The sequence below is a fragment of the Zonotrichia leucophrys genome, chromosome 20, assembly GCF_028769735.1.
Source record: "Zonotrichia leucophrys gambelii isolate GWCS_2022_RI chromosome 20, RI_Zleu_2.0, whole genome shotgun sequence".
Classification (NCBI taxonomy): domain Eukaryota; kingdom Metazoa; phylum Chordata; class Aves; order Passeriformes; family Passerellidae; genus Zonotrichia; species Zonotrichia leucophrys.
The window spans coordinates 1,172,029-1,196,714 of NC_088189.1; the positions used below are offsets into that span (position 1 = coordinate 1,172,029).

Sequence of the window (24,686 nt, forward strand, 5' to 3'; positions counted from 1 at the left end):
TGCTGTCTCCTCCTGACTGCTACAGCCTGGCCCAGGTCACTGTGCCATCCTCCAAAGCCCGGGGACATTGAAAATCTGCTCTTGCCTTGCCTGGGAACATTCTCCCATTCACTGTGTCCCTGCACAAAGGGAAAGTGCAGGGAGCAGGATGGGGCTGAGCAGCAATGATTGCTTAAATCAGCACTGCAACTTAAATTTGGTCTAAGTGCAGATTGGCTTCTCCAGAATCCAGTGTAACCTTGCAAACACGCCTGTGTTAGGAAAATGTGACAATTATTTGTCAAACTCAGCAAGAGTTCTCAGAGCAGGCAGTGAGCACTGCTATTAAACAGGCACTGCCAGCCCATTTTGATATCAGTTCTAAAAACACATAATTTCTCTTCTCTTGATATGAATTAAAATCACGTTTGGGGAGGTATAAGCCCCAAGCTGCTTCCTACACCCACACTGCTCCTCGCCCTTGCATAAGTGCAGGGGTTTATTATTCCAGGGTTCCTTGTTAGGAATGAGGTATATTTCCTAAAAAAATATGAAGAAAGAATGCGGATTTTGCAATGAAATAGGGGGACTTAAAAACAGAACTGCTGTGCCAATTTTGTCAGGCTCCTCTGAAGGATGGAGATACAGCTCTTCCCTCTGCAGAGCAATCACTCTCATGCCTGGCACACATTCAAGCCTGAAGTTTTCAGACTGGTGCCCACTTCATCCCTCTGCCTCCATAAAACTGGAAGGAGTAATACAGACAAGATGTGCCTGTATTTGCTTTTCAGTTAACCTATTACAAGAGGAGCTCTCATGGCCAGAGCACTTGACTGAGTTTAGAAGAGATGCTTTGTATTCCATTAAATGTTGGAAAATGCATCCCAGCCCTGTTCCTCACAGTGTCCCTGCAGCACAAGGACCTGAGATTTGAGTCTTCTTTTCCTGAGTGCACCACGAACCCATTCTGACTGTGAGATGATGGATTAATGAGACACTGGCTGCCCCATGCCTGAAGTGTCCAGGCCAGGCTGGACAGAGCTTGGAGCAGCTGGGACAGTGGAAGGTGTCCCTGCCATGGCAGGGGTGGCACTGGACGGGCTTTAAGGTCCCTTCAAACCCAAACCATGCTGTGATTACAGCACAGTCACTGCAGAAACTGGAACACTGAGCAGAAGTGCCTGCATGGTCACCTGCTGGATGGGAACTCCCCCAGCAGCTTTAACCCAGGAGTTGTAGCTGCTTTTGTAAAAGGGCCTTGCCCTCACAAACCACCCCAGCATGCTGGAAAGGGGAGTCCCTCCAGAGCATCACTATTCTTTTAAGTGATCACTATTATTTTAATCTCCTTTCCCAAGAGAAAGAACTTCAGCGCCAACTCCATCCACCTCAACCTTGCTAACAAAAAGAAATCTACTTACGTTGCTTTCATGTTGTTTTTGGGCTCCAGGGGGATCTCTAGCACCTTGGTGTTGCCAATGATCTTCTCGTAGCTGGTGGTGGTGACGGTTTTGCCGGTGATGCGATGCACCTGGTAGAAGGCGTGGGGCTTCAGGATGCGCTCGTCCGCCGTGCCAATGAAGATCTGCAGCCCCAGGGGCTTGTTCTCCATGTAGCCGTGCAGCTGGCAAGACATGGAAACTGCTGTCACACACTGCGCCTGCAAGGCCTTCAGGACACCAAGGAGGCTTGCAGACACGTGCAGATAAATGTGGGTATCTGCACTGATTCACTGCTCTTGGAAACTCATCCTTCCCCCAGTGCTGGTTCACCTTCAGCCATTCCTCTTACACTATGCTAAAACACCACCTGTACAGGTAGAGATGGCACTTTGGGTCTGGGACTGAACAGCACAAGGATGTCTTAGTTGACCTCAGAGCCTGGGGTTTCTAGGCCTCAAGGACACACATTATTCTGTCTTCTTTGTTGTTTTTTTTATAAACACCATTTGCTGCAAGGAAACCAGAATGCCTCCATAGAGCAGGAGACAAGGAAATTTCTCCTTCCTTATTAACATTCAAAATTACAAATCAAACCATTCTAAATTTCTCACATAACCAAAAATGAGAACCAGACATTTATCTACCACATAGCCAGGGATCGAGCTGAAAGGGAACTTTATGGTCTGAGACATGCTAAATTTGTTTCCAATTACTCTGTCCACATACAAAACCTTGATGAAGCCATACAAAGCAAATAGTACTGGAAGATCAGAGAAAAGGAAGATTAAGCTAATGGTATTCATGGCCAAACCAGGGTTTTTTTCCTTTTTTTTTCTTTTCACCAGTCAGCAGGAGGTATCCTTGCACAGAAGGATTAATTCCCCCCTGGAAGGGGACCACATGCAGCATCAATGCAGTGCTGGCAGCCTTCCTCCAGTGTGGCAGATGTAAGTGACACTCACTCTGCAGAGCCACCACTCCTCACCCAGCACACGTTCTGGAGGCAGCAAAGCCAGGGGCTGTGCCCCAGAGACCCCAGGCAGGGCTGAGTGAGCAAACACCCCTGGCATGGACAGCTCCAGGAACAGCTCCATTGAAGGCACCAGGCCCTGGTTTTGTAGAGCAAACTGCAGAGCCCAGCCCAGGCACGGCCCGGCCCAGCCCACACCTCACTGGCAGCGTTCTGGAGCTGGGCAGGAGGGGAATGGGGCAGGAGGCTCTGTGCAAACCTTCAGCTGCCGCTGGGAGCCAGGGCAGGAGCAGGGAGCCGGGCTCGGAGCACCAGGGCTGGTACTGGAGGCACAGCATGGCCAGGAGCGTGAGAAATACAGCAGCAGCCACGGGCACATTCAGAAATGGATAAAGCAGATGGGAGATGAAAGGAAACAGAGGCCCAAATGAGAGATCTGCTGGGAACAGGCACTGATGGAGGAACAGCCCCTGCTGATCCACAGCCCAGATCCACTGGGAGCCTCACAGAAACTCACCCTAAGCACAGGGCTTTCAAAATCCAGCCCTTCCTGGCCTTCAGTGCAAAGCTCTTGTATCACCAAAAGCCATCCTGTCTGCACAAGGGGTGAGGGAAGAGAAGGTTTTGAGCATTGAGTGTGTTTATTGTCATGCCTGACAGAGTAATTCTTGGTGGAGCCAGCTACAACAACGAGAGCATCCTTTGGACAGGAGGGGTTATTACAGTGACAGCAAAGCAGCTTTTGCTCTCCCCTCTATCCTGGCAGAACAAAATCCCAGAGTTATTGGTGGGAGGCTGAAATGGAGGAAAACAGATAATAAATTACAAAAGAGAATCTGCCCCCAGTGAGCACAGTCAGTAGCAGCTCTAACAGAACTGGCTACATACACAGGGTTTCATACTGGCCACCTTTAAAAGTCATTTTAAGTGGTGTTTGCTCATGTACAGAATGAGTTCCCAAGACAAAACTGCTCATGGTTGTCCAATAATGTGCATGTCTGTGGGTGTGTGTTGTATGAATGCATACAGACTTAAAGAAGAGAGGAATTGATTCCCTGTTCATTGGCACTGTCTGTATCATCTGCTGGCCCAGGGGCATAAAACACACAGTAAAAGGCCTCCTGATCCTCCACAGAACCAGATTTTAAATCAGTTTGGTCAGGGGAAGAAAATTACTTCTTTTTTTGTAATTTATGGTATTATGGCAATGCTGTGGGATGACGTAATTGTAAAATCAGAACAGCATTATAAAATGCAAATACAAAGAGAAAAAATATATGTAAAAGAGTCAAGTGTCCCCAGTTAAAAGGGTTTATCCTTGACCTAATTGACTGCATTTTCAGGGCTAATATAGGTGGTCATTTACCATAACCAATTCCATCTACCTTTCACTTGCTATGAACACAACAGGATGACTAAGGAATTAGAAAACGGAGATGAACAGCTCAGGGAAACACTCCAGGAACTTGAAAATCAGAGTTTTACACTCATCTTCACCACCAATTTAGCACAGCTGTGGTCATGTCACAGCAGCTCTCTTTACCAGCACCAGGGAACAGTGACGCTCCCCCTGCTCAGCAGGGACGGAGCATCTGTGCTGCTTTTGTGTAGAGAAAATTCTGTGAGCTAGAATGACAGAACCCATCAGAGCCAGGCTGCAGAGATATGTCTCTTCTTAAAACTGAACTGCTGAGGATTGTCACTGTCAGTAAACACTCACCTCCACTACACCAGGCAGCTGCTTTAGTATTTAACCAAAGCGCCAATCTTTTCTTTGGAGAAGCAAAGGTGGAATAAATTTGACCCTTAAACAAACTTTGGGAGGTGAAGATTTAAAATGCTTTTTAAAATACTAACTTTGAAATTCATTTTTTCCTCCCTTAGCAACAACGAAGCTGCTCTGAAATCTCTGTGTTTCAGAGTTGTTCTGCTCATCAGAGCTGCTCCCTCCAAGCCCTGTCAGGGGAGCACCAGCCCCACACCAAGGTTTGCCTTCACTCCTTCTCACTTCTCTTTCCATGAAGAAAACAAAATCTGGATTTCAGTTTCAAGAGAGTGAGGATCAAGAAAGATTTATGAATACAGAACTCTGGGAGGAAATATTTTTGTGTATTATAAGGTGACCTATTCACAATAAAACTCCCCCAAACTGTATACAGATCGAGTTGGAAAAAACCCAACTCCTTTGAGTCACATTTGCCACAAGGGGAAAGAGAAGCCAGACATGATGTGTACCTTTCCATACTCTATTTTGGGACTTTAAGATCCTATTTCTTTCAGTTGAAAGATTTTTCTTAAACTTTGCTTTTGCCTAACTCCTACAATATTAACACAGCCAGACATAGGCTGGTCTGTGACCTGAGGAAATGCAAAGCACTTTGGCAGATAAACAAATAACATCATTCCGAAAACAAGGAGACTTTTCTTGTTTGGTTTGCTGCTATGATTGGGTTTCTAAACAAAATGGAAATGTGTGGCACGATTAAAAGCATCATCTCACCTCTGCAGAAATCAAATTCATTCTGCACTCCATCCATGGATCAATACCAGTCAAATTTGGGAAAGGGGAGGATTTGAGTGCCATTTGCAGAAGGCACCTGTGCAATTCTGTATGCAAAAACGAGCAGATGTGCCCTTGCTGCTGAGTTTGTTCAGTTACACACCCAACACCACCCTGTGATGGCCCTGGCACCGCAGCCATCGGGAGCACACATCAGGCACATGAAACACACCTCCTGCCCTGTTCCAAAACTCAGATCTCCTCACAAACTGAGACCCCAGCTCCAAATACACAGCACTTAAACCCAGAGGTGTCAATTCCCTTCTAAACCATTCCTTACCCAGTGCAGAGATGACCCAAACCCTGCACCCATGCACTGGCAGTGCCCCTGCCCGGGGGGATGTGAAACACAGCGTGAGTGCTGGGCTGCACAAAGAGCAGAGCTCTGCAGAGGCTGCAACGCTGCTCACTTGTGCTGAAATCAAGGGATACATTGACAGCAGAGCCAGAAAGCAAGGCAAATTCCTTACAGATTCTGTAGGTGATCGCCTGTAGACAACAACATACCTATACAGGGGGAAATCAGTGCAATTTTGAAATTTAGATCATTCAATCTGGGATATGCTTTCTTGAATTTAAATATTATTATAATTTATGTAGAATTACATTATCAGCAGGAAGAAGAGAGATTCATAGAAAATAAATACCTTTTTTTTATTCTTACCCAGAAGCCAGGCCAGAGAGGGGCAGTGATTTCCCAGGTCCTGCAGAGGGTGAGCAGCCAAAGCTCAGCGAGAAACCTGTGGTGCCATGTGCCCTGCTGCAGGGGATACTGATCCCATTCTGTCCTGCTGCAGGGGATGCTGCCAGTGAATGCTGACCCTGTCCTGCCAGCACCCCAAACTGGCACTTCAGGCACCGCTCAGCAGCTGCAGCACCTCAGTTCCCAGCAGCATTGCAAGCTTTGTCTTTTCACTGCTGGGCTGCAGAGCCAAATTTTCTCGGGGATTTCTGGTTTGGCTGCTGCACATCAAAATGCTCCGTGCAGAGCTGGCTTTGCACGCCGAAAGCAGCAGCATCTGCAGCTGGTACTGTGTGCTTGAAGTGCCCCAGTAAGAGCTGTGTGAGCCTGACTGCTCTAGAGAGTACAAGGTTGTCATGTATTTCCCTTTCACCCCAGCAGAGCTCTGCCTGTCGGTCTTTCTCCCTGGGATGGACCAAGCTGCATCTTTAAAGCACTTTCCTGTCTAGACAAGGCAAGCCGTGGCCAGGAGCAAAGTATAAACGTGGGGAATGGATTCTCTAGGGCTGGGGTCTTATCTGCTCGAAAGCACTCGGTCCCCCGGTCTCTGAGCTCGGGGTAAGCCGGGTTTGGTCCGTGACCGTGGATCCCCGGCTGTGTCCCCTGGAAGTCACTGGGATGTGCATGTGTGTGGCCAGCTCGGTGATTCACGCTCATCCCGGCCGGCAGCGAGCAGCGTTCAACGAGCAGCGAGCACAAAGCCGTGAGAAATCGCTTCCTCCGGGGCTCCCTTCCTGCTGCCGTGCCCGAGATAAGCGGGGCTGCCCGGCCGGCGGGGATGAGCTGTCCCGGCCGCCTGCCCTGCTCCGCTCCGGCACCGCCAGCCGGCCCCAGGGCTCCTCCCGAGCCTCTCAGACCCTCCGAGAGGATGCTCCGGGCCAACTGCCCCGTTTCTGTCCCCCCTGCCTGCTGCAAACAGCTCCAGCCTCGGGTTTAGATCGTTAATCCCCATCGTTAATACCCGCTGACCACAAGGATTTTTTTGGGAGGTCTTTGCTCAACAATACTCATCGCGAGATGGAAAATGTCACTGCATTGTCTCAGGGAGAGTGGCATATCAATAACTGTCAGGAATTCAACAAAGACCTCGTCCAGCCACTGTATCATGTAGCAGCTCCTCTGCCTGCTTCACTTAGAGCTGACATTGAGCAACAAAGCCCAATCTTCTCACATGGTTTTGTTCAATTTAATGTACTTGGGACACTGCAAAAGAACGCAAACCAGAAGGAAATCTTTGCCTTAGTTCCTTTTGCTCCCTACCAAAGCTGTCTAAAAAACCCTCTGTAGACAATCCTTTGAACATCTGATTCTGCTAAATTATAATTTTTTGATACTCAGTTTTAAGTGTTTCTTATTTTGGTGACAGTTTAGTCAAAATTCCAAGGGCTGAATCTCACTTGCTCTGCTGTTCCTTACAGTAAATGACAACCAGACTCCCAGTGTCTTACTGGGCTTTCTGCTTTCAGATGGGGATAATATAATAATAATTAATGTCTCTGTCTGGGACACAGAGACAGCAGCCCCTGGAGAAAGCAGTCAGGAGGGTTTGCTCCTGACTGACCTCACACTGCAATGTAAGCAAGTTGTTTCCTCTCTGGGCTCCAGTTTCCCTGCCCCTGTGAGGAGCTGCTCCTGTTTTCAGGATGCTTTGGCTCTCTCAGATGACACTTTAAAAGAAGAGGCACAATGCATCTGTCCGTGTGCAGGGAGGAGGGTTTGGAGCTCTCATCTTCACAGCTGGCTAAGAAAACCAACTGTGCCATTAAAGCACTTCCATGCACGCTCATGACAAAGGAGCTAAACCTCCCCAGCACGACAGAACTCACTGTGCCGCCAGGAAACCAGAGGGTGAAAATTTGATGATTTTGACAGAATCACACTGGAAGAGTCCCTCAGCACGGGGCTCTGGCACCAGTTAGCAAGGCTGGACCCTTGCCAGCTGTCAGAGGCACTGTGGAACAGCCCCAGCCCAGCTGCAGCAGAGCAGAGGGTGGCAAAGCAGGGCTTTTCTAAAACCTCACCTTCCTCTGCCACACTCAGCTCATCCTTCCCCAGGAGCCTCCCCCTGTGCCACCCCGGTGTGGCACAAAGCTTGACAGCAGCCATGGTGAAAAGGGCACTTCCAACTGCACAGACATCAGTCTGGAGAGAGCAAGGGAGAGCTGGAGGCTCAGCTGGGCAGGGAAGCCCATGAGCAGAGAGCTCTGGTGGGAGTTTACAGGATATTGCCCACCCTGTGTGAATCCTCCTGAGGACACTCCAGCAGGCTCTGGATGGGGTGAGCTCTGTGCTGGAAGTGCCCACATCTGAAATTCCAGCTTTGCTTTACAGCACACTGACCCCACATGCACAGTCCTGCAGTGAGAACGTACAGCAAAGAATAACTAAATCTTGCTGCTGCCTCTTCCAGGAGTATTTGTGACCCACAAAACCTGCACAGCACAGGCATCCCCCTCAAACCAGCTGGTACACGCTGCTTCCCCTGACCTCTGCCTAAACTCCTCTCCATCAAAAGCAATGTATTCTCAATCAGGCTCAAAAGTTTCAGTGAGAGCTTTTCATTCACCTCCACTCAGAATTACAGCCATGCTTGCAGCACAGCACGGGGCTGCTGACCTACCCTCACATTTGATGGCATATTGGTTCTGAAGAGGATTTCCCAGATGCAGCTGAAATCTCTGGTTTGGCCACTGCACATCAATCCCCGCAGCAGTAAATAAACCCAGGGCCCAGAGCTCAAAGCTCAAGAGGCCCCTGCAAGGACCCCACAGTGCAAACAAGCCCTGTACCCTGCAGTAAATCAGGTGTGAAAGGCGCAGGTGCTCTGTCACACCAAACCCTGCAGCAGCCCAGCCCAGCTCCAGAGCAGGCCAGAGGTGGCACAAAGGTGCTGTGCAGCACCAGCAGCTCCAGCACAGCCCTGCCCTGCACAGGGGCCTGGGGAAGGTGGGGAAAGGACAAACCCAGCTCTGGGATGTGCCCTGGGCAGCAAACCCCCCCGGCAGGGCTGACAGGGTTTCAGCAGCTCAGCTCCAGCCCGGCCCCACGTGTGAGAGTGCGAATCACCCCATGAGCTGTGATTTGGTTTTGAGTTTCCATCAAAGGCTCTGGTTTCACTAACACACCAATGAATTAGCTGAATGTTGGAAGTCACATACAGTTAAAAGTCAGAGCCCCATGGGAAGCCCAGGCTAAGAAACAATGTCTCCTTTGACTGTGAAACCACAAGAAAACACAGACGGCAAAATTCAAATATAAAAGGAAAGTGGAACATACGTTTGTTATTGTAAAGCAGCTCCTGTGAGCTCCACTAACAACTCTGCCATTCCAGCTTCTTTTTAATAAGAAAAATAAAAAGAGGCAGTGAAAGCCACCACAATTTTAAAAGTTAAACCCAGGGGAGCATTGGGCTGGCTGTGCTGAACAGGAGCCCCTCTCTGCACAGCTTTCCTGCTTGGAGAGAAGCAAGGGGAGCCTGGCACACAGGGGTGGAGGGGCTGGGGGTCCCTGTGCCTGCCCCTGCCCTCACCTGAGCACTGGGGTTTGGCAGCTCTGCTCTGCATTTGGATGTTGTACCAAGGTAAACAGTGGGAATTTAACCTGTGCCATTCCACTCCAGGGTGTGTTTGCTCTGCCACCTCTATCCCAGCTCTTTGCACAGCAGCAGCCACTGCCTTTCCCAAGGGACAGGCTCTTGCACAGCCCTGACTGGAGCAGCTGGGTACAAATAAGCAGCTTTGGGAAAAAGAGCTGGGAATCAAACGTGCCTTCCCCTCCTCTGTGATCTCAGTGACCAGGGGGACCTGCAGGATGGAAGGAGCAGGGAAACTTCAGCTTTGCTCTAGCTACAAAGCATCTCCTGGCTATTCTCAGCACCTTAACATCCAGGGGATACTCACATCCAACTCACAGCCCTAACACTGAGCCTCCCTACAGCTAACACGAGCTGTAAACTCCTGCCAGGAGTGACGCAAACACCTGAGCTGGGAGCCTGTGCTCCCCCATGGGACTCTGCACAGCCCTGAGATCAGACACGTGAGCATCCCATGGCCTGCAGGGCTTCTCCCCTGCTCCTGGCACAGCCAATGTCCCCTCCCCATGTCCAGCTGCCCTGAGGCCCTGACCACCAGCCCTTCTCCTGCCATGCTTGGAGTGCAGAGCCTGGAGCGCAAACTCGAGCCGTGACACGTGAAGAAGAGGAAGCAGCATCAGAAAGATAAACCACAAGATAAGGCTTGGGGGATATGAGATCTGCTGGTCTGTAGCTTCAGAGCACCCAAAAGAAGAAATCTGCATGCAAAATGCATTTTCCAAAAAATAAATATTGCAGGGCAGCACCGTGCTGCAAAAACCAGCCAAGATCTCTTCTGCCAGCAGGTTCAGCTGGGTAATTAGTCACATGAAGGGTTAATTAAAGGCTTTTTTAAAATCAGATTTGTTTCAAAAGGGATTGTATTTTAGAAACATGCTCTGTTTACATCTAACAAGAAGACAAAAGTTAAACTTCACAGAGAGGAAAGAAAGAGAGGGAAAGAAAAGATCCCCTGAAGCCAAATAACTTCTGACATGAAAACTTTGGATTTTACTAGCCTCCCCCAGCCTGAGATGTCATAAACCATACAGGTGCAACTATCTCATTACTTGGCATCCATATGAACCTGGTTATGTTCAAGTGAACACAAATTCAACAAATACTTCCAGCTTTACAAGAAACCTTCAGAAAGACACTGTCCATATTTTCCCCAGATGCAGACCCAGCTGTGCAGAAGCACATCTGCTCGGGGAGCTCAAGTGGACATTTGAATTTATAGTTTTAGATCCTGAAGCTTGATGGCAAATTATGATAAAACTAGCAATATTGGTTCCTGTCCTCAACAGAAAATCTAAATGCCTCTTTGATTGATATTGATTGCAGGAAGGAAACAAATTCTATTTGCCCATGTCACAAAAACTCCTTCACTGCAATAAGGACCCTGTTGATAGGAATACCTGGGGAGGGTAAGTGATACTGCAGTTGCAGCCAAACTGAGAAAGGAGCAAGTGCTGATTGCTATCATTCCTGCTTCTAGGCAGCTTCAAACACGCCACAGGAGGCTGTGAGCTTGTCAGCCCCAAACCAAAAAGCCTGCATTTCTGAGGTATGGCAAATGGGACTGCTGTTTATTATTACCCTGCACCCTTTACTCAAATACCCAGGCCATACATGTAAGTCCAGCTCCATCAAAGCAAACAAATTCATTGATTTAACAATTTATGGCTTGATTTTAAAAGGGGGTGAGCCTGCAGGGGAGTACTGAACATATGCTTGAAGTTAAGCACAAATCAACCCAGTGAAATTAGTGGTATTGATCACATGCTTGAAATTACACATAAATGTTAATGTTTTCCTGGTTCCTGCAAGCCCTGAGTGTGTCAGCAACATCTGTGGGATGCAGCCAACTTTGTTTAGTGAGGGCTGAGGCTGTGGCTGACCTGTTCAGCTTCCACACATCATTCCAGCACTCTCCCAGTGACACAGCACAGCCCCGACCCCAGCCTGGCTTTGGCTTTCCTTCAGGAAACATGGGCTGAAAACAGGGGAAATGAGGGAAATGACTGATGTGCCCCCACTTGGCCAAGCTGCAGCTACTCAGCCAGTATTTTACACCACCCTTTGAAAGGTGAAGGAAAAGCTGTTCACACTCCAAACAGAAGAACGGTTCAGCTCATTCAGCTCTCAGGTCAGCAAGGGGACAAATTCATTCTCTCCACCATGGCAGCCTGAATTTTGCTTCAGCAGTGACTTCCCAGGCACCTCATGACAGTCATGACAGGGGATCACACGAGGTTCATACAGCCCAGAAAAAGCAGCAAATACATTGCCCACATTTCTGAGCTTTCAGAAGCCAATCCAAACCAACCTTCCTGAAATCCTGGACTTCACCACGGCTTAGCTCACACCCTTTAAGCACATCCCAAGGTTCACAGGGTGAGCTCCTCTTTCAGGGACAGCCCCCAGACAGCATCTCAGAGATAAACTTGCCCCCCTTTTTCCTGCAGGAGACCCCCAGGCCTTACCTGGACCACGGGGTGGCCCCCGGTGGGAGCCTTGACGGCGCCGCGGCTGCCCTCGGTCTCGTAGTGCGCGCGGTGGTGGGGCTTGGGCTGCACCTCGATGCGCAGCTCGTAGGGGCCAGACTGGCTGCACAGGGGCCACTCCAGGGGAGGCAGGGACTGCACGGGCAGGCTGGGACACAGAGAGAGTCACACACCAACAGGGAGACTCCTGAGAACCTCATTTCCCAAAGCCCGGTCTCCCCTTCCTCCCAGCGCCCCACCCGGAACGTTCAGGAGTCTGCTTCAACTCCCATGAGGTTCTGCTGGACTGCTCACACCTGACTGCAAGCTCTGCTGAGAAGACAACTTCTGTGGGCCCATCACCTTGCAGAATAGGGTAAGATATTTCTGTTTCTTAAACAGAAATATCTGTAGCAGTTACATTTTTTCAAAGACCCCTCCCTTTTACCTAGCTCTTCTTTTTTCAAAGATCCCCCTCTTTTACCTAGCATTTGTTTATTCAAAGATCCCCCTCTTTTACCTTGCTTTTATTTATTCAAAGACCTCCCTCTTTTATCTAGCTTTTGTTTATTCAAAGATCCCCCTCTTTTACCTAGCTTTTGCTGTGTGTCTCCAGCTTGGATCACAGCACACGTGTTGTGAAATATTAACTCCATTTGCCACTACCTATCAGTTGTGTAAATTAACAGTTGTAAGATTTCCATAAATATGAAAATGCACATCAATAAAATGCTAAACATTCTTACCTGGTACTAGTTTTCCTGTTATGAAAATACATAAGGGTTTATGACATGAAATGAATACACTGCAAGGTACAACTAAAGCCTGCACTGGATTTTAAGCCACTCTCACTCTGTGAGCACAGGCTGCTGCCAGGACCGGTCTGACAGGCCAAGGGAGTCACAGCCTGTGCTCTTTCACTCACAGTTTGTGTTCAGCAGGTCAGGAACACCCTGGGCCAACCTCAGAGCCAGCAGGATGGCACTGACAGGGTGCCAGCAGGGACTGGGAGCAGAGTCACACACTTGGCACCCTCGGTCCTGGCAGATGCCATAGGGCCAGACAATGGAGGGCTGAGATTTGGGCTAAGGGACAGCTGACAAAGTGACAACCAACACAAAGTCACCAGAGTTGACTGAATGCTCAGTCTGACCTGGAGCAGTGAGCTCTGTTTGGAATCAGGCATTACTTCAAGCATTTTAATCCTTGAAGGAAATTGGTAAGTGACTTTACAAATTTTAAGAGCAGCAGGATGGCACCAGAGTGTTCAGCCTTTGTCAAAGGCTGAATCTACAATCTGCTATTTAGACAAATCATTTGGAAATTTGAATTTATAGTGTACTGTGCTATCAATGAACCTCTTTGGTGATGTTTCTTAAAAAACCTGACTTTTTCATCTCAGAATCCTAATGGACCAGGCTCCCATTAACCAGTGCTGTCCCTGGGCACTCAGCTCTGGCCTGCAGCAGGACCTGCCCAAGAAAACCCTCCCTAGGGATCATCAGCCATGACAGAGGACACCAAACCATGAAAAACATGGAAAACACCCACAGGAAGCATTACATACCTGCAGATTGGTATGGCAGGCACCAGCTGCTTCGTCCAGGATGGAGGAACCAACAGAATGGATTCTGGGGCCGAGTTTCTCCTGTCCTCCTGCTCACAAGGCCCGTGGAAGTCGACAGTCTGAAAGACGTGACACGGAATGCTGTTTTTGTGGGAAGCCATGGGCGAAGGATCGGGGCTGGTTTTCCAGATCTTGGTGGGGACGCCGCAGGAGGGATCCGTGGGAAGGCTGCTCATAGCATCCATGGCAAGGGCAGCGCTGGCCAGCTGCGTGTAAGTGGCTGCAGAGGCGTCCTCTCTCGGGGGCAGGCGAGGAGAGGGCTGTGGAGAGGGGCTGCGGGACTGCCGGGGCGAGGAGCAGGGCAGCTGGGCGCTGTAGAGCCCCGTGCAAGAGAACCTCCGCTTTGCGCCTGGCGACGAGGACCTTGAGTTGGGACAGGGAGATGGTGAGTGGCGTCCCAAGCAGGCTTCCTCCGTGGTGCTTGTTCGTGGTGACATTATTGGAGAGGTTCTAGGAGAATAATGAGTATGGATGTTTTGAAACTGCGGACAAAGGTCATCACTAGGACCATTATTTGGTGAAACACATGGAGACGTGCAAGGAGATACATTTGTCTCTGAAATGAAACTTGCAGAGGAGCCGCTACTAGCTGGGCTCAGACACAGTGGTTCTCTGTAGCCCTCAAAGCCAGGGACAGGCAGGGTAACCCTGGGGCTAGTGGTGGCTGAGTTTGGCTGATGTTCTGCCAACAGAACATCTGTGTCTCTGCTGCGGAAGGGCCCCCCCGAATGGATCAGTTCATGATATGGAGTTATTTCAATCCTAGGGCTCGGAGCAGAGGCCCCTGCAGCGTTGGCAGGGTGAGTAGGTGTTGGCCCTATGCTATCTGGCTGTCCATATCTGCCCATGGGATCTGCAGCAAGGCTAGGAAAAGGCAGGGGGCATGGCTTGAGGCCACAGTCCAAGACATCATGAGCGTATGTAACTCCAGAGGGTGGGCTGTTGCTTTTATGTGGAGTCGGTTCTTCTGGAAAAAGAAGGGTCTCTTTCAGACTGTAAATATTGTTACAGAAGCTGAGCAATCATGGATTAAAAAAATGCATATTTATAAACTGGTTTTGATCTGATATTAGCTTATTATTTCATTCTTTTTCACTGTGAGAAGTACTGGATTAAGAGCCAGGGAAGCTCAAGTGCTCAGGGCAGGTGCAGCATGGACAGAAGCACTGCAAACACCTCCAGCCAGGCTCCTGCTGCCTGAGCCTCACCTGAGGGATCCCTGGGCAGGTGAGCAGCGTGTCAGCCCCTCTGTCCACAGCCTCCTGCCAAGGACACCCGGGTGCTGTGACTTTGGTCGCATTTTGCCAACCAGGAGCTGGACTGAAACCAGCACATCACAAAATCGCTTCCAAACAGGTCTACATAAAACCAAATGTTGAGGAACAGCTTTTGGAGAAGGGAGAAACACCTTCCTTACACAGCCAAACCCAGCCAGGAAAGGCTTCATGAACCCAAGCTGAGCTCAAACTCTTAAACTGAAAAGTCAGTTCTGTGTGATGATTTGTTTGGCTCTGCATCATGACAGCAAGTTTGGTGACAGGATTCATGTGAGTCAGAAAACACATTCACAAATATTTGTTAGAGAAGAGACAGGGAGGAAGAATCCAGCCCTGTGGTTAAGGGCAATCCCATTCCAATTTCAGCCCAGGGAACATTTTCAGACAGGGGTTATAAAATACACAATAACAAGTAAGTGTTCAGTAGAACCCTCTCTCTGCTGGTACCCAAACCCCTCAATTTTCAGAGATTCCCATTTTGCAAACTCTGCCCAGGTTGCAGAGCACAGGGATGCTTCCAGGGAACACAGAATTCCCACCAGCACTGCAGAGCCCAGCTCCAGCCTGGTCCCAGCACCTGAGGATGTGCAATGGCAGTGGCATCCCAGAGAGCAGAGCCATGGCAGATATTCCCACGTACATCAGCCCCTGGAGCTGAAGAATATTTGTCATGACACAAAAACATGCAAAACATTACCAGGATTTGTATATGTTTTTAAAGATTTCAGTGTTTCCAGCAGGAAATACCAGAAACAGCTCCACAATTTGGGATTAATTCACCCTATCTGCTCACTCTGGGCACAGATCAGTGCATGTCACAGGCAGAGGGTTTCATTTAAATATTTAAATTACTGCTCCAGCATTTTGTCTAACTCCTACATGACATTAGACAGCAATTCCCATGAGAAAATACCACACAGAAAGCCAGGCAGGAGCTGACTGTGCTTTCTGCAAAAGCAGCAGAAGTTCCCAGTGAAACTTCTACATGCAGAGATATTCTGACTTATTTTCAGCAGGCTTCTGTTCATTTTTAGGAACTGCTGAGCCTTTGTGTTCAGTGGGAAACCCCAAGAGCAGAGCAAACAAACCAACACACAGAATGGCTGGGACAGGAGGGGAGCTGCGCACGACAGCCCAGCTTGCACATTTCTTAAGGTTCCCTCTGGCTTTTAATCCCAGCACACAGCTGGTTTGGGGATAGGAAAACAGCAACGAGTCACTGAATTGTGAGCCAAACGTATTTTTAGCGCCGTTGATTTCAGAGCTTTGGCACTCAGGAGCAGTGTGTCATCCCCATCATTCAGGTCTGACACATCGAGCCTCGAGATTGCTGCTGAGATTCCCTTTGAACAGAACTCGTCATGTCTGCACGCTGAGCAGAGCAACACACCCCCACAGCCTCAAAGCATGGCTCTGGGGACAACCATGATGCCAGGGGGCAAAACCAGCCCCAGGCAGGGCCAGGCTGGATGCCAGGCTCCAGGCAGGGTTTGTGCACCAGCAGGAGCAGAAACCTCTCAGGCTGAGCAGCTTCACCTCAAGGAACAGGTGAGCCTGTCAGCTCCCCGTGCAGCACACCCACAGCTAAGGCTGCCCCCCACACCTTAAACTGAATTATCTGTGCCAGGTACAACAGGTACAGAACCAAAACTCAACACAGCAGCAAAGCCAGTGGCGGGAGGTTCATGTTTGGTATGGGAAACGCAAATGTATTTGTATGTGCACGTGTAATTTAAAAGTCTGCTGAATAAAGAACACACCCCTTACTCACAGCGACAGCCCATCAAAACCCGGGCTTCAGACAGCGCACATTCTCCCAGCTTAGCCCTGAAACACCGCGTTTCAGAGAGCGCTTTCAGCCTGGCACTGCCCCACGGTGCAGGTGTGAATAACAACGCTCACACACACACAGAGCAAGCCCCAGCCTGCAAACACCCCCAGCTCCTGTGCAGCAGCGATGTTTATTTACCCTCCCCGCATGGCAAGCTGTCAGTGCTGCCCGTGGGCACGGCGGGGCACACACCCTGCCCTGCCCGGGCCGTGCCGTGCCGGGAGAGGCCGGGCCTGACTCACGGGCCGGGCTGGGGCTGCGGGAGCTGCACAATGCCGGCACTGTCCCGCTGCTCTGTCCCCACGGCAACGCCGGGATGCTGCAGCGGCTCTGACCTCAGCGCGCAGGGATGCGGGCACCGCGCTAAACAGCGCCGGCTGCTCCCACAAATAAACGCCCTTCCATGGAAATCAGCAGGAATGCTGCCTGTTGCTTCAGCAGCAAGGGACCGGCTGCTCCGCTCCGGCCAGCTCGGCTGAAGTCAGGAATCTGCTCGAGGAAAGGGCAGGGCAGAGCCAGCAGCCCCGGGAGAGGAGCATCACCAGCAGCTGCTTCTGTGAGCAGCGTCCAGCCCTGCCTTTGTGAGGGGCACAGGATGCTGGCCAGCAGCTCGGCTGCTTTCTCGCTGCCCTTGCAGCTGCCATGGGGACACAGAGCCCAGGACACAGCACTGGCTCCAGGCACATGGCCCCAGCACCACTCAGGCTTCTCCCTGAGCTGCCAAGGTGAGCTTGGGTAGGAGCTCAGAGCATCAAACCTCACAGTGCTGGCCCTCTGCCACACTGGGATGGCAGGAACAGCCCTGCTGGGCTCCCAGGGAGGGAGAGCCCTCACAGAGAACAGGTACAGCATGGATCAGCCCAGCAAAGGTGTTTTCCAAGGAATGAAGCAACTCAGAGATAAGCTTTGCTCCCAAGGCTGTGCCAGCATCCAGAATTCATCCATTCCTGCATATTGCACCCCAGAACACAGCCTGCAATACTCCAGCAAAGCACTGGCCTCTCCATGCTGTTCTGATGGAGATCTCACAGGCAGCCCTCAGCACAGGCAGCTCCAGCACTCCCCCCCTCCCTGCACTCAAGCATTTCCCAGCCTGAGGTTTCACTGCTGATTCACCCTCTGATTCAGTACCAAAGGATCCTTCCGCTTTCACAGGGGGGGTTAAAAGAAAGCGAGTCTCACACCCAGGCAGCACTGGCACCTCCTCGTGCTCTCAGTCAGCTCTGCTGTCAGCAAACACCTTGTGTCACTCACTCCTCTTCCTAGAGCAGTCTGGCCCAAGCCCTCTGGGATTTCACCCAATCTGCCAGCTCTCACTGCCCCTTTTTCCTACAGATCTTACACCCATGACTGTGTCTCTCACCACAGCAGGGCCCTGGATGCTCCTGTACTGCAAATAACCACCAAGGAGCATCTCTGGCCAGGCCCAGGAAGGGTGCAGACACAGCCCCACCAGCCTTGGGGAAGCCAGGCAGCCTCCTCAGGGGGAGACCCTCAGGAACCCAGGCAGAGCTGAACCACAGGTAAAAGACATCAGGGGATTTCAGTTCCAAAGGACATGACCCTTGATTGACCAAACTCCCTTTCACACATCTCTGAATGGCAGAAAGGAAAAGGAAGAGGCTCCCGAGGCTGCCCAAGGCCAGGGCCACAGCAGGGTGAGCACACATGGCTTGGGGACGGCCACCCTGCGCTGGTCTGAAACAAGGCAGCGCCTTCAAAGCCACCACTCAGCCAAATGTGACAATTAGCATGAAATGAGGGAATAAAGGCCCACCCAGCAGCTGCATTCCATGCTGGGTTTATCCAAACCATGCTCTAGGAAAAGCTAAAGATAGCCCTGTGCAGGCCAGGGGCACGAGTTGGGCTCTGACCTCACATCCGCTGGCTGCAGCTCCCGGGATTGAACTGGAGTCCCTTATTTGCATAAGGAAAAGAGTCCATTTTTCTTTTCTTAATTAACTTGCTTCTTGTCATTTGAATGGCTAGTCCAGAGCTTCTTTGCATTTTTCAAAAGCTGAGCTGTCTGTTATGTACACTAACTGCTTGGAAGCTCCAAGTGAGAGCTGGTTTCCTGAGTGAAATCTGGAATTCTCTGGTAGATGTGCATATTTGTTTCCTTATGGCAGCGCTGAACACTGCCTCCTGTGTTCCTGAGCCAGCCCCAGGACCCAACTGCATGCACTTTCAGTTTTTTTTCTTTTAATAGCTTTGCATCTGGAAGAAGAAAAAAAAAGGAACTAGGCAAATTATTCAGGTCTTGACACCTACAAGACGTGGCAATGTCCCTGGGAGCCTGTCTACATACAAACAAGCATTTGGAGGAATATTAATATTTATGGATGCTCCCTGCTTCCCCTCCCTACACTACACACACACACAGACCTTGTAGATCCATATCAGCAGATGCAGACTCAGAGTCTAATGAGCTACAGCAAGGGCCTGAGCCTCCAGAAAATACTCCTTCCCATGTGCATTCTTACCTGCTGTCAGGGCAGGGTTTCATCTGGAATCTTATTTAAACACAGATTTTGTTTGGATTTGCAGGACACCCCTCAGAGCATCAGCTCCCAGAAGGGCTGAGCTCAAGCATTAAAAATGAAGTGGCAGCTTTACCTCTCAGCAGATCATCCCACAGCAAACCCGAGGGAGCTGCTGGAGCACAGCACTGTCTGCAGCTCAGCATTTTGTCTCTCAGCAGCCAGCAACAGGTGTGAGGGAAGAGCACACCCAGCAGAACTCACTCCTCTGGGAGCCCTGTTTGCAGGAGCTCATTTGGAAACGCTCATTAACTCACCTGGCATGTTTGAAATGAGCTAAAATTTGGGCTATCACTGATACCACTACCAACACCTGCACAGGAACTCTGCAGGGAACGCATCCCACACTTTTGTGCTCAAAGGACACAGAAAACATCCTCACTGACCAAATGAAATCACAGCTTCCCCCTGAAAGCAGTGCATGCCTTGCCCACACTCCCAGATCCTGTTCACCTGGACAGGCCCCTGAGTTCAGCAGATGTTTCTTGTTTGCAAATCCTGAGAATATTGCCAATTAAAGTCTGGCAAGTAAAGGTAAAAAGCACTCTCAACTGCACTGCTGCTTTTGGAAATGGCTGGCTTCAAGAGGAACATCTAATATCAACAATATTGATTGCAGGATTTCTGTTGACCCTCTTTTTCCCTGTTGCTTTTATATCAGTCCACGGCACACACAAGCACTACTGAATGCCAGACACTTTCAGGAAGGATATTCTGGCATCCCCATGACAACAAGTTGTGATATAGGTCCTACTTTTAAAACACAACTTTGGATGGACACTGCCAAATTCCAACCTCTCAAAAAATTGTTTATCAGGAATAAACGTTTACCCCAATCCATTCCTAGAGCCACAAATTTACATTTTCCTGCATTTTTTAAATTTCAAAAATCCCTTTTAGCATGCTTATAGACGTGTTATTTCAGGACTTGTCATGAGCAGTGGGTGGAGCAGCCCAGGCTGGGAGGCAGGAACCAAATGCAGGAACCAGACTGAAGAGCTGGGACCCACTCCTTTGGTTTTGGTTCCACTTTGAATCCTGCTCTGCACAGGACTGTTTGCCCAAGTGCAGTTCAGATGAGGCCAGGACTGCACATGAACAATGAGCATCAGTTACCAGCAGCATGTGGACAAAGCCCTTGCTCAGAAATTGACCATTTTCTGCTCTCATGTAAACACGCTTTAATCTTTTGTACATTAAAGCTTGCGGATGTATCCTGGATTGCTTACAGACTGGAGCTGCTGCCTTTTCAAAGCCAGGGAGAATGTTCTCCAGATTACAATGCTCATATATATGGTTGGGATCTTTTTTTTTGTTTTAATGCTAATGATTTCCATCTTTGGAACAAAATTACTACTAATTATGGTTTCCAGTCATTCAAAAGTGAAGAAAGCAGGCTCAAGAAGGAAGTTACTTCTACAACAAGCACACACTGCTCTGCATTTATGTGGTTTGAAGATTAAACTTTCTACCCCCACCTACGTATGATTATATTCTGTAGAACTTCCCACTAAAGGCTTCACAGCAGCACTCTGTACTGTAAAGATGTGAACACACCAGCATCTGAAGCTTTCACTGACATTCAGTGTATTTTCATTAAAACCATTAACCCCTCCCCATCGTAGATTTATTGTAGCTTATTTTGATCTGCGTGAAACCTTGAAAGAAAATTCAGTTTTGTCCACCTGCTGGCATGAACCATCCCCAGTCAGCTTTGATGCTGGTGCAGATCTGTACACTTAAACAAGGACAGAGAGAATAAAACTCAGCAACAACTCTCCATTTCACTGACGACACCACAACTCAGCCCTCAAAGCTCTCCTCTTTCAGAGGAACACAACATCTCTGAGACACCCTAGGGAAAACCAGCTCTCCACTGAGTAGAATCCAAACTAAAGTATCTTAGAGACAATATCCCAACAAATCATTCCTCTGGGTCGTCTCTTTCGGCTTTGTCTTGTTTACACAAATCTATACTTTATGGGAAGTATCCCTGTTTCGTACCACCAACAGACCGAACTAAAATTTAGAAAGTCAGGGAACACTTGCCGCTGCTCTTTTAAGTATCACAGCATAAGCCTAGAAAAGCAGAACAGCCCGCAAAGCTTTCTCTTTTTTTTCTCGATTTTAACTTAAGCTGGTGCTGTTTGTCCCCAAGCTGGAGCCATGGCTGCGGGCGGGTCGGGCTCAAGGCTGGCAGCGGCTCCGAGGGCGCACAGAGCTGACAGCAGCTCCGAGGGCAGACAGCGGCTCCGAGGGCTGCTCGGGGCCGGCAGCGGCTCCGAGGGTGCACAGGGCCGGCTGCGGCTCCGAGGGCTGCTCGCCCCAGCGCTCCGGCTGCCCGGGAGCTGCCCGGGCACGGTGCGGGGACAGCGAGAGCCCGGCCGGGCTGTGCCGTGCGCCTCCGCTGCCCTGCCGGCTGCACGGCGCCGGGACAGCGGCGATGCGCCCGGCCGGCCCGACACTGCAGCCCGGCTCACACCGAGCCGCCGGGCTCCATCCCGGCTCACACCGAGCCGCTCGGTGCAGCGGCCCCGGGCAGGCACCTGCCGGCCCAGCAGCCCCCGACGGCCGCGGCCCAGCCCCGCCTGCCGGGCCGGCCCCGAGGAGCTGCCGGGGGCTCCGCCGCGCCCGGGCGGCCCCTCACCAACCTTCGATCGGCTTGTAGTCGTAGTCGTAGTCGAAGAGGATGGAGAAGTCGAGCTCCTCCTGCGGGCTGTCCGGCCGGGCCGGGCCGGGGCCGGGCCCCGGGCCCCCCTCCTGCGGGCCGGGGTCGGGGCCGGGGCTGGGCCCGGGGCCCGCGGCGCTCATGGCGGCCCGGGAGCGGGGCTGCCCCGAGAGCCGCGACCCGGCGGAGCCTCCGGCAGCGAGAGCCGGGCGGTCACAGCGGGGAAACGGAGACAACAACGCGAGGAAACGCCAAGAAATAAATGCCCTGGCTGGGGAGGCTGCGACGGGCGCGCTGCCCCGACGGCGGGTGCGGGCGGCGAGCCCCGGGCGGCACGGCTCGGCACGGCTCGGCACAGCACAGCACAGCACGGCACGGCACGGCACGGCACGGGCGGCAGCGGGGCAGCTTCCTGCTCCTCGCAGCCACCTGCGCCGGGGCCGCCCCCGGGGAGGAGCCGGCACCGGCCCGGCAGCACCGCACGGGCCCCGCGCCCGCGGCAGCAGCACCGGGATCACGGGGCTGGCCCGGCTCGGGGGCTCCACAAACGGCACCCTTGGCCGAGCATCTCCGCCCTGGTGCCCCTCGTTCGCTGTGACCGGCTGTCTGCCCCAGCCCCGCTCTGGAGGGCTGCAGCATCCCCGCCGCTCCCTGCCTGTGCGGGCTTCGCGCATCCCGCGCCATGTGCTCCCTGTGAGCACAGCACAGCCTCTCCTAGCTGGGGCACCTTTACAGGCACCGACCACCGTGCACAAGGGCTCTGTTCTCCTCCTGCCTCGCTCACAAACAGCGTTTCAGAGGATGGGCGCTCGCCGCCGTCCCTGCTGACCACAGCCGGGTGCTGCCAGCTTCCCCAGGTCCCCAGGCACCTCCACCACATTGACTGCATTCATCCCATGTGCCCTGGCCCTGCACAGGGTGCTGGCCACTGACCGACAGCCTCCTGCCCCTGGGACAGTGCTACCAGCAGCAGTGACTTCACTCGTGGGTGACAGGGGACCCTGGTTTGTGTGCTCAGCCAGCTGCGGTTCCCTCGCTTACCTGTTTGTGTGCTGCCCTTTATGAGTGTGCAGATGGCTGTCATCAGGTCTGTGAGTTTGAAAAATGCTCCCAGTCTGTAGACAGGGCAGGGAGGCAAAGGCTGAGGGACCAAGATCATTAAAAAGGTATTTTGGTGTTTACTTCAGCTTGTTTTTATTTGCTGAGCCTGTCAGCACAGTGGCATTAACTGCAAGACAAATCTGTAGGTTATGTTACTTGTGCAAGGTCACAGAAAGCCTGTTTTAAAGCACACATGAACCAGAATCTCTGCAGTCGGGTTTATAACCTACTGCCTTTCTCATTAATGCGTCCAGCCAAGTAATGACAAATCATTCTCATCACACCCTTTTGCTCCATCCTGTGCTCATCCAGAGGACAAGATCTCAGACTTTCCCTGCAGTTTGCAGTCAGGTTCTTCACTGAGTTCTGGAGAAGCCCAGGACTGGCTGGTCCCCCTGCAGCTCCTGGGGCACCTCTGGGTGAGCAGAACCACCACACAGGGCTGGGAGGCTGCACCAGGCCAGGTGGGCAGCACTCACACCACAGTCAGGCCTTGTGGCATTAATTTGTTACTGGGAGGTGCCAGGGGACAGGGAAAAGTGCCTGTGAGAAAGGGCAGGTGAGCCCGCAGACAGAATGTTCACTGAGGGATTCACAGACACTGCCAGCCCTTTGGGGAACCTGTGCTGCTCTCTCTGACAGCCTGGCTTGTTCTGAATTGTTTAAACATCTATTAAATTGGATTGTTTGTATCTGTTATCCAGTGATCCTAACCCTTTGCTGAGCACTGACCTTTTATCATTGCCTCTTCTATTTAAAATTCATTAGAAAAACAAAATCTACTTGCTGATCTTGGCTTAGCACTAAAGCGAGCTGTCATCCTCACAGCTGACACCACACGGAGCACGACTGGAGAGCATCAATTGGATTAGCCTCAGAAAGAAATGGCACAAAAACTTTGGGCTTTTCAAGTGAGATACAGGTGATTGGCAGGAGGGCATGGGGAGATGACCCTGACTTCTGCTAAAACTCTATCCCGTCCTTTGCTTCCCATGTGAAGCTTCAAACTTATCCTCAGCTACTCCTGTGATTAGCAATGCCCCACAAATGGAAATTGTACCTTTTGCTTTCCAAGAGCAGCGTGTCACTGCTGACACACAGAATCATCAGCCCTGCCTCTGCCCAGGAGCGAGGGCGACAGGACAGCAGTGAGAAAAGTGCTAGAGAAATGCAGGAATTAGCTCAGCTTATAGGATTCGGGGATTTTTGCCCAGCAGCCAGCCTGACAGATGTCAGGGAGCGAGAGGCACCAGGCTGTAATGCAGAGTGTCCCTGCTGCTCCTCCCTGCAGGGCACACCAGGACACCATCCATATGGTCACTGCTCAGAGCCTGCAGGAACAGAGTTCCCACATGCTCTGAGAGCACTGAGATGTGGGTTGGAGTGCTCTGTGGGCTGGGTTTGCACCTACCTGTGTGTTATTCCCAGCAGAAATGTTACAAATGCACAAAATGCATCAATCTGGCCTAAATATTAGAGGGGCTTGAAGCCGTTGGTAGCTGCAGAATCCAGCTCAAGTGACAGCTGCAGTTTTTGGAGCTTTCCAAAGGCTGAGTGGAGTTTGAGCCCACAGTGAAAATAAAACATTATAAATTAAGTTTTAGCTGTTAATAACTACATAACTGACAAATACTGCCCACAGTCTGTCATTAATAATTAGTGGTGAAGGAAAGGCAGGGGAGCTCCTAGACTTAAATAGAATGTGGGCTCTTCAACCCAGTTTATACACTCAGAAACATCAAAGAAAAAACCCCAACAATGTGACAAATGCTTCCCAAAGCTTGATTTTCACTAGGGCTGGAGTGAAAGGCTGCAGTACAGTGCCCAAAACACAGAAATACTGCTTGGTGTTCCTAAATCTCAATCTTTTTCACATCAGAGCCTTCCTTTCC

General features: G+C 50.9%; 1 protein-coding gene across 4 annotated transcripts in view; it reads right to left on the reverse strand.

Annotated features, from left to right (window-relative positions):
* NFATC2 (nuclear factor of activated T cells 2) overlaps positions 1-24,686 on the reverse strand; it is a 76,875-nt gene that overhangs the window by 48,676 nt on the left and 3,513 nt on the right. The window contains exons 1-4 of one of the 4 annotated variants that reach the window (XM_064729920.1): positions 21,677-21,836; positions 13,318-14,344; positions 11,751-11,919; positions 1,401-1,603 (exon numbers count right to left, since the gene is read on the reverse strand). In XM_064729920.1, the coding sequence (XP_064585990.1) occupies positions 1,401-1,603; positions 11,751-11,919; positions 13,318-14,344; positions 21,677-21,836 (1,559 nt within the window). Of the gene's footprint in view, positions 1-1,400; positions 1,604-11,750; positions 11,920-13,317; positions 14,345-19,101; positions 19,224-19,282; positions 19,435-21,676; positions 21,837-24,686 lie in introns of those variants that run through there. The other 3 variants (XM_064729922.1, XM_064729921.1, XM_064729923.1) reach the window with 3 other exon arrangements.